The sequence below is a fragment of the Capricornis sumatraensis genome, chromosome 10 (assembly GCF_032405125.1).
Source record: "Capricornis sumatraensis isolate serow.1 chromosome 10, serow.2, whole genome shotgun sequence".
Classification (NCBI taxonomy): domain Eukaryota; kingdom Metazoa; phylum Chordata; class Mammalia; order Artiodactyla; family Bovidae; genus Capricornis; species Capricornis sumatraensis.
Window position 1 is genome coordinate 10467105 of NC_091078.1, and position 15413 is coordinate 10482517.

General features: G+C 55.2%; 1 protein-coding gene across 2 annotated transcripts in view; it reads right to left on the reverse strand.

Moving 5' to 3' along the window:
- Positions 1-9441: 9441 nt before the first annotated feature.
- ZMIZ1 (zinc finger MIZ-type containing 1) overlaps positions 9442-15413 on the reverse strand; it is a 148262-nt gene continuing 142290 nt past the window's right edge. For both annotated transcript variants that reach the window (XM_068981604.1, XM_068981603.1), the window contains exons 21-22: positions 13486-13743; positions 9442-12064 (exon numbers count right to left, since the gene is read on the reverse strand). In XM_068981604.1, the coding sequence (XP_068837705.1) occupies positions 11957-12064; positions 13486-13743 (366 nt within the window). In that variant the 3' untranslated portion in view covers positions 9442-11956. The remainder of the gene's footprint in view (positions 12065-13485; positions 13744-15413) is intronic.

The following is a 15413-nucleotide window of genomic DNA, read 5'->3' on the forward strand; positions in this document are numbered from 1 at the left end:
AGATGGGTCACTGAGGCCCTGAGAGGAGAATGAGTGAACGTTTGAGGTCACACAGCTGTGGGACTGATAGGAAGCTGGGTTCTCTCTCTCTGCTCTGCTCTGGGCAGGTTCCTTGTGTCCTGGCCAGCTCTAAAGGCTGAGGATGGATGTCCCCCAAACCAGGAAGTGATTCCAGGCCCAGCCAGGACCATTGCCCCCGAGGCTGGTGTGGTGGGCATGTCTCAGGCTGGAGCAGCACGTGGCAGGACTACCATAAGGCAGCCATGTGTCTCCTGAGCTTCCTTTGCCCTTGGCCTGGCTCAGGTGAGTCACACACCCCTGAGCATGCAGCTGTCCTCTGGGCAGCCTCTCCCCGGGGAGTACAGTTTACAAGGGCAGCCACGGGAGCAGGGCTGCGAGCACACCTCCTCAATGACTGGTTAATACTCAGGTGTCCTTTTCATGATGGCATTGCTTCTGAGGCCTCAGAGACACGTGGTTCCTCCTTGCTCTTGTTCCTTTAGGTCTGCTCTCGCGGCAGCAGGGGCGGAGCTGGGTCTTCAGCAGACAGTTCAGGGTATCTGAGGGCTCCCCGGAATCCTCATTCTTGGGTCTTTTTAGCTCATTTCTCTTTGCTCGCCAGGGTCAAGGCCCCGAGGGCTGGGGGATCACCTGCCTGGAGTTGTGTCCCTGTTCCTCTTTCTCCTGCTGCACCACGAGGCGGGGGAACTCCCATTACATCCATCACCCAGTGCTTCCTGGGACTCGTCCCTCTTTGGGCACCAAGCTGTGGGACTGGAGGTCTCTTTCCAGCAGCCTCTGGCACCTGGAGGAAGAGGCTCACCGGACATGCTCCTGTTTCTCCACCGCACACCACTAGGGGGCAGCTCAGAGGCCTCAATGAGGGTGAAGCTGCCTCCTCCGCACCCTTGGCCCCTAGCTGCAGCCCCTCACCTTTCCCCTAGTGTGGAGCAGCTGTGAAGGTGCTAAAGGGGTTGAGTGGTCGTTTCAAAGTCTCGGGATGTTGAGGGTAGGGATCAGGCTCTGCGCCCCTCCTGGCATTAGCGGTGTCCTCATGTAGCAGAGCAGTAACCCCGCAGGCCTCTGAAAAGCTGCCCATATGCACCCTGCGTCTTTCTCCATATCCTCTCTCTCTCTCTTTCCCTCTCTCTTGTGACAGCCCATCTTTCCCCAAAGCCATAACAACACCTGGGCCCTAGTCCTCAGGGTACAATAGAGCCCAGCAGTCCTGGGAGGACTGGCCCTGGGAGTGACAGAACGGGAGGATGGCAAGGGTTTCTCTCCATCCCTCCACACCTTGAGCTTGGGCTCTTCTAATATAACCACCAATCCAGGGCATCCTGCATGGCATATGGGAATTTCCTTCACGCTGATGGTTTGGTGACCTACGGTTGCATGACAAACTAGCCTGAAGCAGCAGCTTCAGTCAATGACAAACGTTGATTCGGCTCACGGACCTGGAAGCTGACTGGACCCAGCTGTTGCTGACAGTCCTCCCTTGGGGTGTTCTGGGCCAGATACTGGCTAGCCTGGGGTTATCTTGAAGTCTTCCTCACTCTCATGTCTGGTGCTCAGGCTGAAACACTCGGACAGGCAGGACTGGACACAGCTGGGGCTCCAGGGGCATCCCTCACTTTCTGTGTGGTCCCTCCCTGTGGTCCTTCCAGATTGTGGCTTCAGAGAGATGGACTTCTTTAAGGTGGCTGAGGACCCCCAGATCTATAAGAAATATCCCTGTTTCTCCATCTTATATAACTTGACTTTTTTTTCCTGACAGTAACCTTAATGTTCTTGAATGTTTAGAGAGTTCCCACTCTGTCCTGCTATGAACTGCATAGCAACACGTCTTCTGTTAACTTGGCAATGAAGGGCATCCGGTCCAAATCCCTTCACTTTAACTCCTGGGTTTCCTCCTAGATCACAGAACTGATGGGGAGACATCTCTGTTTGAAGACAGACATACACACACGCCCCTTTGTCCCAAGGTTTTTCCCCTGCTTAACAACACTTTCACATCCTTTGGAAGGAATCTTTTTTCCCTCTACATCTTCTGAGTTTATAAATCAACCTATCCAGGTGCCTGAGTCCTACAGTGTAAACCAGAAGTCTGCAAACTTTTTCCTAAAGGGACAGATAATATATTCTTTATGTTTTGTGGGCCAAGAGGCACAATTGAGACTATGATACAGGTACTTATATATGACTTGAATTATGGTAAAGCATCAAGGATGCAGAGAAGACATCAGATTAAATAGCTATTTAAGAGGCTTCCCTGGTGGTCCAGAGGCTGGGAAACTGCCTGCTGGTGCAGAGGACATGGCTTCGAGCCCTGGTCAGGGAACAGGGATCCCACATGTCACGATTACTTGCACACTGTGATTACCTGTGTGCCTCAGCTACTGAAGCCCGAGTGCCCTAGAGGCCGTGCTCAGCAAGAGGAACTGCTGCAGTGAGAAGTCCTGCAAGGCAACTAGAGAGCAGCCCCTACTTGCTGCAACTAGGGAAAGCCCACACGCAGCAGCAAAGAGAGTGCAGCCAAAACTTGAGAGAGATTTAGGAAGTCAAGTCATCAAAACTTGGTTGTTAAGGTCGTGAGAGGGATGGGGAAATTGCAGACTAGGCCAAAGGGCACAGGAGCAACACCCAGAGGACCGAGGCGTGCTGCGTTAGGTGGAGTTCTCCAGAAGCAGAGCCTGAGATCGAGATCCATGTGATAGCGATTTACTGAGGGACTGCTATTCAGAGCAACCTGTACAACTGGGAGGGGTGGAGCAGGGAGAGGCTAGCGTTGGCCTGATCACAGAGCAAGGGCTTTGGAGCATAAACTATACTACATGACATCTTCCTTAAGGCAGAGGGCCAGAATTTTAGACTCTGTACTAGCCATTGCTTGTGGGCTGGCCTTATGGGGTATAAGTTCCCAGATAAGACAGTTCTTGACACCTCAGGGCCATTCTCTAGAGAAAAGGTAGCTGTGGGCTAAGAGCCCACACTCACGGTAGCTCTGGGCTTTGGCCCTGCAGAGGGACGTGGGCAGAAAACAGAAGTGTTTCCTATAGTCCTTGCACTGCTCAGATCCACCTGCTTCTCACATTAAGCTGACCTTGTCTGCCTATTGACAGACCAGAGTCGTCATTGGTTTGGGTTGTAACCAAAGGATAGCATCCACCCTCACAGGGTGTCATCTCCAATCTGATACCTCAGCTGCATCTTGACGAGGCCGTTCTACCATCTCTCAGGTCCGCAGCCTCTGTGTGGTGTAGAACCTAGGATCATGGAGTCATGGCCACACCATCTTTTCTGTAACTCAGACCTCTAGTCTGCAATGATCTTGTATGAGAACGCACATCAGTGAATTAGACACTCTCTGAGCCCTCAGATAGGGCTTCCCTGGTGGTTCAGACATTGAAGAATCTGCTTGCAGTGCAGAAGACCTGGGTTCGATCCCTGGATTGGGAAGATTCCCCTAGAGAAGGGAATAGCAGCCCACTCCAGTGTTCTGCCTGGAGAATCCAATGGACAGAGGAGCCTGGAGGGCTACAGTCCACGGGGTCACAAAGAGTGGGACACGGCTGAGCGATTAAGCACGAGTTCTCAGATAAGGGTGCTGGCCTCAGGCCCTACAGGACAGAGAGGCAACCCCTTACCCAGAAGGTGTGTCAGTTTGAGTCAAGGTGAATCACCCCCGTTTCCCTGACAGAAGGGGCCCTATGTAGTAAACTTGCACCGAGTGGCTTGTTGATCTGCTTGTGGAATGTTATTGTATCAGGGGCTCAGCTTTGGTCTTCCTGGCTGACAGGTTGGACTTTCAGCAGTGGCAGTAGCTAGATCAGCCCTGATGACAGGGAGCCTCTGCTGCTGGGCTCATGCAACTTGATCTCTATCTCGCTGTCACTCCATTCTCCATGACACTTGCTGGAAGCCCACGTTATGCAAAACACTAGACAGTGAGCAAGGGACGGGGACAGATTCTGGCCGGTCAGCTGGTCGAGCCGCCCTGCCTCCTTGGTTGTTTCGTGCCTCTTCTGTACTGGACACTCCCTGGCATCTGCTGTGGGTCCTCACATTTTCCCCAGGCTCATAGGTCTAACCACATACCTCTTTACCAGTCCTCCCATCTCAGGTAGGCCATTCTTGCTCTTTCCAGTGCATGGTCAGGACACTTCAGGAGCACTGAAGACCCAGAAGAGGGGATTGTCATGGAATCCAAGACAAGGGAGCTTCAAAGCAGAAGCGGCAATTATCAAAGGTAGCCGTGAGGTCCAGTCTCCAGACCAGTGAGCCAAGCCATTTGCCCCTGCCTGTGAGCACCTGTACATCTTTTGCTTAGTGACCTCTCCATGCAGAATAGAGGACCAGGCGTACAGCCTGAACCTCTGCCCATTAGAAGAACACTCTCTCACTGTCAGTCTTTCAGTCCCTTAAGAGGGGCTGCAAGGCAGGCTCTGCCCACACGGGATTTGCACCCACATATCAAGTGGCCTCATCTGTGAACCATGCTTAGGAATCTTCCTTGTCTGCCAGCTGGTTATAATACACCCTCCAGGTAGCAATAAGTAACCGCTGAGGGGGAAGCATTGGCACACCATCCTGATTTCGTGTCTTGAGGGGTCTCACTTCTCCCCTATCAGGGACCTGACTTTGGTGTAGGAGAATGGCCTAGATGGCCTTTCTGAGGTTCTGCTGCTCCAACGATGAAGTCCTTGCCTCATCTCACTCTGTCTGGCTCCCAGCTGCAGAGAATAATTTTGGTGCTTCTTGCCAACAGTTTCTGTGGACTCTTTCACTTTGTTTTGAATGGCTGACGGAGAGATCTGAGACTATTCTTCCCTTTTTTCAATGAATCAGTGACACTTTGCAATAGCCACACAATTCCATAGTCTTAATAGTTATTCCTTCCACCTACCCTTCAAATGCGAGAGGCATTGCAACAGCTGGCACAACCCCCCACCCGTGTGCCATCCCAGTGCGCCACAGGTGAAGATGATGGGAGTAGCAGATACACAGCTGCCCCATGCCCACAACTGGCACCAGTGGTGGGACCTCATTCACATCTAGTCAGTGACCGCCTCCAGCATCCTATTCCCAAAGGCCGCCTCCCAGGCCCCCTCCTGCACCCACTGTCTTAGTCTGGTTCCCTAGGAGCAGAGCCTGAGACAGGCCTTCAGATTCCCGTGGTTAACTGAGGGAGTGTTCTCGGGAGAAACCTACAAAGGAGAGAGTGAGGGCGGAAAGCAGGAGAAAGAGCAAAAAAATTATCTGACCTCAGGTGAAGTCCAGGGCCGACTGGATCCACAGAGGATGCTAACCACACTGCAGTAAAGGCTGTCATTTGGTGGCTTTTAGTAATCATCTTTGAGTGTGGAATCCTTAGCAGGGGTGCACGTGTGTGTGTGTGTGTGTGTGGGGTGACCTCCCAGGCAAGGAGGTCCCTGTTTGCTGAGGACAACTGTCCTGTGAAGAGAAGTGAGTTGCTGGCAGCCAACATCCTCCAGACCCTTAGGGATTGGTGCCACCAGCCAGAGACGGGGAGCTTGACAGACCTCCACTGCTCTTAGTGACGATGGAACCTGTGAAGACAATGAAGACCGCCGAGTCAGGGGACTTAAGGAGTACCAAAGACCCAGAAGAGGGGATTGTCATGGAATCCAAGGGAAAGGAGTTGCACGGCAGAAGTGACAACTGTCAAAGGCAGCCCTGAGGTCCAGTCTCCAAAAGGGGGGCAGATTTGAGAAAACAAGGGGTCATAGGTGAGCTTGTGAGAGAAGGTTCGGAGAATGTCAGAGACGTTGGCTGCATGGTGTCAAGGATGATGAGCGATCAAGGAAAGATTGAGAAGTCTGCATGAGAATGAGCAGAGAGGCGGGACAGCCAAGGCTGGGGGTGAGGCTGTTAGACCCAGAGGCTTAAGCTCCAGGCCTGCGGAAGGGGGTGGGGGAGGGTCCGGGAAGGGGCTGAAGTCCTTCCCAGAAGAGATGGAGGTGACAGTTTCAGAGGCTGAGGAGGGACTGGTCCTGACTGGGGAAGGAACACCACATCCTCTGGGCCTGGGCGGAAAAAGATAAGTCTGGGGGAGGAGGAACACAGGTTAGTGGGTGGGGGAAAGTTAGTGGGGGTCTATGTGAGAGTGGGGTAGCCTGCTAAGCCAGGTGGGCATGGTGTAGCAGGAGGCTGGAGCTGAAGGAGAGAGACATTGGTGGGCAGGTAGGAGTTCCTGCCCTGAGGTCTCAGTGAAGCAGGAGATCCTAATTTGTCCTTGAATCACTTTCCCTACCAGCACGCTATGGCCTTATGTGGAGGGACAGTCATTTAGCAGAAGGTGGGGGCTCTGCGGGGTGGGTTGGGAAGAATGGAAACCCAAGATGACCCATGGGCTGAAGGATATGCTGAAGATGTGTGAGGGGACAGAGGAAGCAGAGGGTAGAGAGCAGTATGGCAGGAGGCTGAGTTCCAAGCTGCTCTAAGTGAGGCCCTTCCTGGGATTTTCCCATTGGCTTCTCTCACTCTAGGCCCACGGAAGGAAGCAGTCGGTCTCAGGAGGAGTTAGAGGGGTGGGGTGGGTGGGTCTCCACGCAGCCTTGCTAGGCAGTCACCTGACTGTATTAAGCTGTATCCCTGGCTTCAGGCTCTGAAGCTAGAACAGCAGGAAGGTTTGCTTTTTATCTTAAAGTTAGGGGAGCATACTTCCCTGCCTCTCCCTCCCCACCCCCTGCCCACTTCCTGCCTTTAAGGCAATGGCATTTAAACTTTTTGTCTTCAACCACAACCCACAAGTAAGAATTAATTTTACAGCATGATTCAGCAGACACAGACACACAACTGCAACAAAAGTTTCATGATACAATCGGCACCTTACTTTGTAAGGGTGCTCTTTGTATTTTCTATTTCATTCTCATCTATTTCTTTAAAAAGTGCTTGTCACAACCCACCAAGATGATTTCATGAGCCACCGACAGGGCCGTGGGAAAGCTCTGCTCCAGGGCAGTGGGGAACTGGGGGGCCCTCTGGGAAGCTGTCGTCGATGCTACTCATCCCTCTTCCAGGAGTGTCGGTTCTCAGAGAAAACGCCTCTTGCCAGCAGAAGGCAGTGGCCGCAGGATTCCAGGTTTAATGTAAGCTCTCCTCCTCCCCTCCCCTTCCATCTCCCTCCAAGAAGAGAAGCTGGCCACCCTGGAGAAGTCCTGGAGGCAGGCGACTTCCTGGCCCCCAGTTCTCCACGGGCAGTTCTGTGCCTGATGACACCCTGCACACGTCCTCCTGGCTCACTCTGGCACACACACACCTGCTCACATGCAGATCTGTGCTCTCTCCTGACACACATTCCCCCCACCACCATCCCCCCACGTGGACACATACACTCCAGGGGATATACTCTGGGGTGCCTTCCTTCTTTGGACTCGGCCTCACACTGTCTCTGCGGAGGGAAAGCCACAAAAGCCAAATTCTAGTCTGTCCTATTTTCTGAGGCCAGAGCTGAGAGAAGAGGGGAGCTCTTCTGATGCTGGGCTCTGAGAATCAGATTCACTTCCCCGAAGTTCAGGAGGAAACACAGGAAGGGAAGCCAGTTGTGTGTCTGAGGCTGTAAGGACAGTTAATAGAAACAGGACCTGGGCAGTGTCTGTAGCAAAGAAGCTTATGTAAGTTGCAATCATGGGCAAGAGAAGACTCAAGGTCCCCCTTAAAGGGGAAGGGGGCGAGGGTGCTGAGAAGTGGGGTGGCCAGAGAGAGGTGGTCAGAGGGACAGCAGCTGTCTTAACATGATGAGATTCCTATTCCTAAGACCAGAGAATCCACCAGGGGCTTGCTATCAGAGCCCAGACAGCACTGCATAGCCTTTGAGTCACACTGGGTCTGAGTCCCGGAACCCTGTACAGGGCCTGGCACCATTCAGAGTCCATTTCGTGCCAGCCAGGCCATCCCTTCACCAGGACCAGGGACTGCTGGAGACCCGGAGGTGAGACCGCTCGGCACCGCACATTCATATGGGCTAGGTTCCGGGTTCTCTGCAGGGACCCCTGCATCAGGGGCTCCTCCAACTTAATACCTGACTGCACAGTTTCTGTTTGTTTTGCAGGGTGATCGGGCAGGGGTGGCGGTTGATAAAGCAAAACCAGCAAACACCCAAACCACTCCTTACCATTCACAAAATCGCTAGTTCGCCAAACCTTCGTTTTTGTCCATTTATTTAGAAAAAAGAAATTAACATGGGCAAATGAGATACCTCAGCGTGACAACAGAGCATAGAAATGTCTAGCAATAGTCAAATAATTTGATCTTTAAATACAAAATAACCACATGAACACCTAATATACAGGTTTCATCTGAATACATATTTATTAGATAAATATTAGAGGCTGTCACATCATCTAACTACATACAGGTTTGCAAGACTAGAAATCACAATTAGTTTTCTGACCAGTTTAAAGTATGAAATGATTGCATTGTACAGAGATGTACAAAGACAATGACGGTGGCTGTGTGGGTTACTTCAGGCTGCACGGTGGGTGTGTGTTCACGCGTGTCTGTGTCAATCACCTGCGATCATGATATCAAAAATTATACAAAGTATGAATTTGGTTACAATTTTCTTCTGAAATCCCCGTTTCTTTTCATTATTTCCATAGCACCCTAAAAATACACAGGTGGCAGGACGAGTACACTGAAGCTAAATAGTACATGTAGGTAAAATAAAAACAAGAACGGAACAAAAAATTCCTTTCCACAGAGTCAGAGTATATTACATGGTGAGACAGATGCGGAGAGGGACCTCACAGACGCTAACAGACAGGATCTAGTTTTTTTCCACATTAAGATGGAGTTCCAAGCCTTTTTGTTTTGTTCCGTAAAATAAAAACAATACACATTCCGAGGGAAATGAATGCATCTGTTAACATGTCTCTATTTCTCATTTACATATGTACACATGTCCCTTGAGTGGCTGCTGCCCGCGTCGCCCTGTCTGGTTGGGTGAGGCCGAGGGAGCAGACATGGAGCTCTCTGGGGGTTCAGGGCTTCCATTAGGGAGAAAGTATTAGTTCCTTAAAAAATAAAAATGGCTACAGGAATATGATCCATGGGTAAAGCTTCAAACCAAGAAGATGGGGTGATTGCTTGTACTTGGGCCTTCCCGCCTGCCTGCTGGCGCCCTGTCCATTCCGTGGAGCGGAGGCAGCAATGTGCCTATGGCCTGGGTGGATGCTTGTCATGGAGAAGTGGCTTGCTGAGGCATCGTTTTTGCTGAGGTTACGTATGGCTCCAAGTAGTCATCTGAAAGGGTCAGGGAAGCATCTCCCCAGAGTTCAGAACCGCTCTTGCTTGGGGAAGCCGTCGTCACCTGACTGTGTCACCAACTAGGGCTCGTTCCAGCCCCAGACACCTTGATGCCCACCCCCCTACCCCCACCCCACCAACCCGGCTCCAAAATCGCTCTGGAAGAGTATGTGCCCAGAGTGTAGGATGCAGGCACCACAGGTCTGGAAAGCTCTTTGCTGAACTTGCTGGTGGAGGCTTGCTTGAGAGGGGACCCAGGAAATCCACCTCAGGGTGCTGAGCCCACGGCTTACTCAGAGACGGATGAGGGAGGTGCCCGGAGCCTGGGTTGTGGGCAGTAGATAGACCCTCCGTGCTAGAAAGCTGTGGGTAAGTTGGTGAGCAGAGTGGGGACACCCTGATAACAACAAGAACACACCCAGGCCTTTTTGAGACAGTCTTGCAAGGCAGGAAGCGGGAAATTCTAAGGAAGGCATCTATAGGTCTGTCTGGGGCGGGGCATCCCCAGATGGCCTGACACAGCTGGGGCTAAGGGTCACTGGTCGGAGACGGCCACATGTGTCCCCACCAGCCAACTGGGGATGGCTCCCAACAGCGGGTAGCCTGGTCTTCGTCTAACTCACGGTACAGCCACCCATGCTTTTCGTCCCTTCATCTGTACAAATGGCCCTGGTTGCTTTTTTGTTTTTGTTTGTTGTTTTTTTTTTTTTAAAAAAGGGACTCGGTCTTTGTCGTTGAGTCAAGGTATTTTAAAAACACCAGCAAAGGCTATAACCAGGTCATGAAAATGTTGAATATTATCAAAGACAATACTAAAATATTCACAAAGATATTTACAAAAGCAATTCTTAAAATAATTGATTTGCATACGGAACACCACGCTGTTTGAAAAAACCTCAACAACGGGACAAAGGAAAGGGGTGGGGGAGGGACGATGGCAGCTTTCCTACAGAAAACTCTGTGCCGGGCCGGCTGGTTCCGTGACCGGAAGTCAACTGCTGGGGCCAGCGTTCCGGTCAGATCCAGAGGAGTGCTGGGTGTCCCCCGGCCAACAGACGGGGAGGCAGAGACTGAAAACATAGACAGTGAACAGGGGAGCAAGCGAAGGTCCCGGGCAGCAGCAGGGTAGGGGCACGACAAATTTACAGCGGAGATCCAAGCGACCCAACCGCCCAGCATCACAGGCCACGTGGCTCGGGGAGCACAGGGGAGCCTGGAACAAAACGGATGCACAGAAAGCTACCCGGGGCACTCTGAGAGTGAGCGAGCGGTTGGCAGGATGGAGCAAAGCACGGAGGGTAAACCAGAGGCTGCTTCTGCTGGAGCAGGAGTGTGGGGTGAGCTTGCAAGAGCAGAAGGACACGAAGCGAGGGAGAGGCTGGCGGCCAAGAGCTGGGGCTGAGACAGCCACAGAAACACCATGCGATGCTTGATTCTGGCACACATGGCAATGGGCTGTGCTGGAGCCCGGGCAGCCTGGAGCCCAGACCAGACTCACACACGGCGATGGGCTGCGCTGGAGCCCGGGGCAGCCTGGAGCCCAGACCAGACTCACACACGGCGATGGGCTGCGCTGGAGCCCGGGGCAGCCTGGAGCACGGACCAGACAGACAGAGGAGCCTGAGGGCGAGCGATGCCCGGGGTTCCTGCTGCTGAGCCCTTGCATCCCCTGCCTTTCCACCGCCCACCCTGCCGTCCGGGCGGACACGGGCACTGGGGCAGAGGGACGTGGGCGTTACAGTCTCAGAGGGGTGGGGGAGGGGAGCAGAGGAAGGAAGCAGAACACACGGGGAGAAATGGTTCGCTTGCTGTCCAAGTCCAACGTTCCTCTTCTCCAAGTAACTTCGTAGCTTTGTTGCAGTCATTTAAAAACCAGGAGAGGCTTGGAGCAAAACTGTAAGTTGCTCATTCTATTGGACTCCAACTTTGACTGGTGGCCCTCCCCGCTCCAACTAAGGGCACAATAATTTCAGCTGGGGTCTTTCTCTGCACCCCCGTCCCCCCAAGGCTGGGCCCTGGCCTGAGTCAGTGGTTCTAGGGCCATCCTGGCTTTGAGAGGCCCTGACTCCCTTTTTCCACCTGTCCCCGAGCAAGAGGGTGAGTGGCTCTCCCTCTCCCAAACACAGAATCTTGTCTTTTTTCTCTGCTTTCTGAGACTGTTCATAGGGTATCCTGGCTTAAGAGGTCTGGGGTCAAAGCGATAGCCTTGGCCCCTGAGAGTTCTCTTGCCCAGAGGTTTGTGCTTTTCTGTGGTGGGCGGTGGTGGTGGTGGTGGGCAGGCTGTTCTCAATGCTGCCAGCTGCCGCTGCTCCTCCAAGGCTTGGGGCTGCCGGGGTCTGGGGGGCTTTCTCTCAGGGTCACAGTCACTTGGAGATGGCTCTGGGCCAGGAAGCAGGGAAGCTGGGAAACTGGAAGAATCTGGGGGGCACTGGAGGGTCGTCTGGAAGCCGCCATCAGCGTGTGCCCCCTCCCTGGGCTGTTGCCCCGTCTCGAGGGTCATCTTCAGGGCCTGCTCTGGGCGTGGGCTCCAGACCCGCACTGCCTTCACAGCGCACCTTCCTGCCCCTTGGCTCTGAAGGCCGCAGAAGGGGCGGTCCGAGGGCTCGGGCTCCCAGCGGGGAAGTGTGGGGGGCAGACGGGGAAGGAGGCCGAGTGGGGAGGGGTGGCCCCGATGCAGGGGTGGGCTTCAGTTGTTCTCAAAGAGAGACAGGAGGTCATCATTACTATTGCTCGGCAGGTCGGGGGGATCCAGGTATGAGAGGAGCTCGTCGGGGTTTGTGAGTTCTGGAAGGAGCTGGAAGAGAAGTACAAAAGCCCAGTTGAGGTGTCAGCTGAGGGCGCCAGCCCAAGGCAAGGAAGGCAGGGCACCCCCAGGACTGTTCACTTGCCCTCAACCTGCCTCCTGGGGTCCTGGCCCAAACAGGGGAAACTAAGTGCTCGTGGTCCCCAGATACACCCAGGCCACCGTGCTGGTCTGGGGCACACTGTGCTCACTTCAAGTCTGGACAGTGGGGCCCTCAGCCCATCAGCTGGGAAGGCTCCTCAATGAACAGAGTGATCCTTACACTTGCCACAAGCAACTGGGGGTCACTTCGGCCTCCCAGCAAAACCAAGTGGCTTTGCACGTAAGGCTGGGTGATCTCTTTGTTATACCACCACCCCACACCTCACCCAAGAACTCCTGGCTCCTTGCTGAGCCCGTGGCTGGCTGGCAGACCAACCCTACCCTCTCCTGTGAAGTCCTTGGAATCTTCTGATCTCACGGGGGAACCCTCCTCAATCTACAAGCACCTGCCCTGGCCTGGTCTGGGGAGGAGAGTCAGACAAGAACTCAAGATGGCCAAAAAGCCGAGTGAGCCCCATTCACTACAGAGATCAAGGGTGACTCCTGCTGGGGCTGGGGCGTGAGGGAAAGGAGTGATGGAGGAGAGGGCGGGCCTCCTGCCTGGGAATCTAGAGTCTAGGGATGAGGGATGGAAGGGGCAAGTGCTGTGTCTCTCTCCCTAGCAGCCCTGCCCAGCTACCCAGCACCCATCACCAGTGTCCCCTGCCCCACCTTCCAGGTCATTCAGTTCTCAACGTGGGGGGGTGGGGGGGTGGTGATCCCTAAGTCTCAGCGTCCCACTTCCACCTCAGCCACCACCACCCCCAGTGCGACCCGGGGCCTCTCACAGTGAGCGATGGAGCGAGCAGAAGCACAGGGCATGGACGGCACACAGACGAGAAACTGGAGACAGACACACACCAGCGACGCAGATGGACGGACCCTGTCCCTCCAGCCCCTCCCCTGCCGCGGGGCCAGAAAGTGTGGCAGACGCGGAGATGGCAAGCCGATGTGGGGGAAGGGGAAGGGCGGGGATGGGTGGGGACCCTCCTGGGCTGCCTCCAGGACCAGCCCAGAGGGACTCTACTACGGGGGCCTGGGCGAGGTGGGGCAGGGCTGGCCTGCGGGACTGTGGCCAAGGGGATGGGGGCGGGGCCAGCAGCGAGGGGGAGGGGACGTGGGACCCTCGGAGGGGGCTGGCCCGCTGTGGGGTTCCCTGGTCCTGGAGCCAGGGGAGGCGGGTTGGCGGGGCCCACCCTCCGGCCGCCCACCCCTCCTCACAGCTATGCCTCCACCCTGGGCCTCAGGCCCTCAACACCCGCCCCTGCTCTCGGACAGGTCCCAGCGCCAGGCCTAGCCCCAGGCCAAGGCATGTGGTGACCCCAACTTACATCCAGCGAAGGCTCCGGCATGTCAGATGCTCCCTGCGCTCCGGCCTGACCCTCTAAGGCTGAGGAGGGATTAAAGGTCAGGTCGCTGTGTGGATGGTTGCCGGGAGCGGCCTGTGGCGGTTGCCGGGGAGGCTGGGAAGGAGGAGGAGGAGCCCCACTGTGATGTAATGGAGGCCCTGACTGGCTGCTGGGGTGTGGGACGTGCAAACCTTGTTGTATGGAGGGATGGGGCTGGTCAGAACTGCCAGCGTGTGGCATCTGTGGAGGAGGAGAGAGCAGGAAAAAGAGAGGTGAGGTGACGAGGTACGGCGACGAGACGCCTGGAGAAATGAAAACCAAACCAAACCAGGAAAATAACAAACCCCCAAAACAAAGCCACCCCTCTACAAAGCTGAATGCTTTTTTTTTCCTCTGCAGAGAAACAAACAAACAAAAATCCTCCCCCCGAAACCGCCCTTCAGGGAGGCTGAGGCCACGTGGGGCCGGGAGGGAGGCGGCCAAGGGCTCTGAGATGAGCGGAGACACTGAGATCTCGGGGTCCAGGCAGGCCCCTGGGAACCCCTCTGCCTCCCTGGCCCGGACACCAGCACAATGAACAACAGCAAGGGCAGGATGGAGAAGCGAAATGGGCATGTTTCCAGGGGACAGGGAGGCGGGCAGGAGCGCTGCTGGCGGCGTGCTGCAGGCCCGAGCTGGGCTGGCGGAGAGCGGACATGGACGACAGCATGGGCGGGCGTGCAGCTCGGGGAGGGTCTCTGCGCCCCACATGGGCCCTGGGCCGGGGCTGGCAGCCAGGAAAAGGAGCACCTGGGCCTCCACGGCATGCTTCTCTCATAGACAACCTAAGGGCCCACACCCCGCCCCATGTGCACAGGGGCTGTGGGTGGGCAGGGGACACAGGAGTGAGTGAGTGAGAGTTACACTTCCCCTGTTGGTCTGTTTGCTGCCTCAAGCAATCCTACCTTCAGAGCTCAGATCTCAGAGTGAAAGGTCCAGGTCCTGGCCCCATTTCCAGCATTCCCCAAGCGACCCCCACCCCAGCCCCGGCCCCGGCCACGCCCCTCACACTCTGCTAATGCAGGGAGCTCCCTGACGGGCCAGGCCGCTCACTCGGAATGAGCAGCCAGGCGGCCACTTGTCTCTGTGGTCTTTCGTTACCCTCTTCCCCGCCCCATCTTCTGGGCCACACAGAAACACTGACACTTCCTTCGTGGGTTTGCAAACTGCAGCCACACCGTCCCGATCTCCAGAGAACCCAGTTCCTCTTCCTGTTTCTCCTAAAAGTCGTTTCCCGGGCCTTGCTGTGGGCCAGCCTCTGCCCACAGTTCAGGTGGCCCCCTGCAAGCACCGCCCCTACAGCCTGGAGCCCTGAGAACAGGAGATGTCCACATGACCTTAAGGATGGTGACCCTGGGGGAACATGTGTGGGATGCAAATGAAGTAAGAAGGACCAGGAGGGGCTGGAGGGACGGCCACCACGGCTGTCAGTGTGAGGCCAGCCTGTGACTCCTCCCCATGCCTGCAGTGCTCCACGATGACTGCTCTGGGAAGCAGGGGGCAGGAGGGGGCTCCACACACCTGGAGCCCAGCCCCAGACAGACAGCCCCCTGGGTCTGCTGACACAGCTGCCCTCCTTGGCCCTGACATCTTGCTGGAATTATCTCGGAGCCTAGAGGGGCGGGTGCTCTCTGGGGCTGCTGACACACCCGTCAACATCCCACTTGGCACAGGAGAGCCCTTGGGTGAACGAGCGCCTGCTTGGGGCCCTCCCACTGTGCACTGTGAATCCTTCTGGCCTCGCGCTCAGCAGGGTGAGGCTGCTCTGGTTGGGCAGATGTTGGGGGTTGGTCGCAATTGCACCCCACTACCTTGTACATCTGTACTTCTGGGTCTAGTCACCATCTAACATAAGCCCAGAAATGGGCGAG